The sequence below is a fragment of the Babylonia areolata genome, chromosome 2, assembly GCF_041734735.1.
Source record: "Babylonia areolata isolate BAREFJ2019XMU chromosome 2, ASM4173473v1, whole genome shotgun sequence".
Taxonomy (NCBI): domain Eukaryota; kingdom Metazoa; phylum Mollusca; class Gastropoda; order Neogastropoda; family Buccinidae; genus Babylonia; species Babylonia areolata.
In genome coordinates, this window is record NC_134877.1 from 66,644,452 (window position 1) to 66,646,951 (window position 2,500).

Below are 2,500 nucleotides of genomic sequence, written 5' to 3' on the forward strand. Positions count from 1 at the left end.
TCTCTCCCTGTCTCTCTCTATCTCCTCTATCTCTCACTCCCTCTCTCTCTCTCATTCTCTCTCTCTATCTATCTCTCTCTTTATCTCTCTCTCTCTATCTCTCTCACTCCCTCTCTTTCTCACTCCCTCTCTTTCTCTCATTCTCTCTCTATCTCTCACTCCCTCTCTCTCTCATTCTCTCTCTATCTCTCTCATTCTCTCTATATCTCTCTATCTCTCTCTCTATCTCGCTCTCTGTCTCTCTCTATTTCTCTCTTTCTTTCTCTCTATCTCGCTCTCTCTCACTCCCTCTCTATCTCTCATTCTCTCTCTCTATCTCTCTTTCATTCTCTCTCTCTCTATCTCTCTATCTCTCTCTATCTCTCATTCTCTCTCTATCTCTATCTCTCTATCTCTCTCACTCTCTCACTTACTCCCTCTCTCTCTCTTTCTCTCTCATTCTCTCTCTCTCTCTCTATCTATCTCTGTCTCTCTCTCTCTCTCTCTCTCTCTCTCTCTCTCTCTTTCAGTCACCTGCCGTCTCCTCTTGTTCTTTCTTTTTTCCCCGATCATTTCTGATTGATCTCTTTTCGTAAATGGAACCCAGTCCAGTTTTTCATCCTTTTTCCTGGTTAGGGGAGATCAATCTAAAGAGTGCCTTGGACAAGGTGTGGAGAAAAAAAATCAAGATCCTGCCAGATACCCAGTGACTCTGTCAGGAGATTAACCTTGTTCCTGGAAGCCGCATGAGATACCATGGGTACCACCAGTCAGCTGAGAGAATGGACAGTCCGCTCAGTGGCAGCATACATTAACTCAGGGAGCCACAGATGATGAGCAGAATAGAAAAAAAACCCATAAAGTTTCACAACACTGTATGTTGTATTACTGATTTTGTCACAACAGATTTCTCTTTGTGAAATTTTAGCGGCTCTCCCCAGGGACAGCGTGTCGCTACACTGAGAGCGCCACCTTTTTTTTGTGTGTATTTTTTCCTGGATGCAGTTTTTTGTTGTTTTTTTTAATTGTTTTCCTATCAAAGTGAATTTTTCTACAGAATTTTGCCAAGGACAACCCTTTTGTTGCCGTGGGTTCTTTTACGTGCGCTATGTGCATGCTGCACACGGGACCTCGGTTTATCGTCTCATCCGAATGACTAGCGTCCAGACCACCGCTCAAGGTCTAGTGGAAGGGGAGAAAATACTGGTGACTGTGTCGTGATTCGAACCAGTGCGCACAGATTCTCTCGACTTCTTCGGCGGATGCATGACCTCTGAGCCATCACTCCACTGTTTTGTAATGACTCACTGCAGACGTAGATGCCATCGTGTCGTTGGATGCGTGAGGCATTCAAGGCGCTTCACAGGCCCCGGACCTCAGCCAGTTTGGTAAAATGAGAGAACTTAATTCTTCTTTGTTGATAAACTGTTTTGTGCTTGAGACTCCATGGCCTGTTTCTTTTTTTTCTTCTTTTTTCTTTTTTTTTCTCCCCTGAACAAAACTTCTTTTTGCAACTTGTTTTTTTTGTGTTTTTTTTGTTCTTTTTTAATTTTCAATTTTGATTACACATATACATTCAAATATAAGTATTTAAATATTACATATGATAAGAAAGAACACGTCATAAATGAAACATAAGAAGTTGAAGAAACACATGACTATATACATAATGTTAGATAGTGAGAACTGGTACTGCAGTTTCCCTGAACGAATCTTAATGCATGGACAGTGCACATCATTTTCAAGTAAACTTTCTGAGCTGAGCAAAGCTTAATGTGTTGAGCTCTAAATTAAATCGTTCGAGCTATCATGGCCCTCTAAAAAAATAGTGGACATTTTTTTTTAAGACACAGGGGCTTGTTATACCGTGGACATACAAGGATGATGGAGAAAATGGATCATATCTATAATCATTGGTAATATGTATAATATGTATAATAGTCAGTCATGTCCGATTACAACCTTCAGAACAGCAGATTGGGCAGTACCCGCTGTCAGGACTTTCTGGCCTAGAACTTGATTATAGTGGAGAGTGCCTTACCGAAGCTGCTAGTCCCCGCTCTCTCGGCCAAGAGGGTTTCAAGACAGTCGGCGTTGGGGATGGTTCCCCCCCAATGCTGCAGTACTAAGAGCCAATGCAATCTTGCCTCCTAGTTTGAGAATGATAGTCCTTCAAAAAACAATAACATAATAGTATATGTAATATATATATATATAGTTTTGTTATTGTTATGATGAATGCTGTTGTTATATTGCAGTCCTTCCAGTGGCGATCACAGCAGCCTGGGCGCTGGTGAAGGCGGTGTACGACGATAAACTGTGAGTTAATTGTGTGTGTGTGTGTGTGTGTGTGTGTGTGTGTGTGTGTGTGTGTGTGTGTGTGTGTGTGTGTGTGTGTGTGTGGAGGGCGGGGGGTGATTGGCTGCCTGTCTCAGAGGGAATCGATCACAAAGTTTACATCGGGTTTATATATATATATATATATATATATATATATATATATATATATATATATATATTT

General features: G+C 41.3%; 1 protein-coding gene across 1 annotated transcript in view; it reads left to right on the forward strand.

Annotated features, from left to right (window-relative positions):
• The window catches only part of LOC143278154 (corticotropin-releasing factor receptor 2-like), a 217,349-nt gene that overhangs the window by 186,572 nt on the left and 28,277 nt on the right, over positions 1-2,500 (forward strand). Inside the window, exon 7 of the mRNA XM_076583199.1 lies at positions 2,238-2,298. Within this exon, the coding sequence (XP_076439314.1) occupies positions 2,238-2,298 (61 nt within the window). The remainder of the gene's footprint in view (positions 1-2,237; positions 2,299-2,500) is intronic.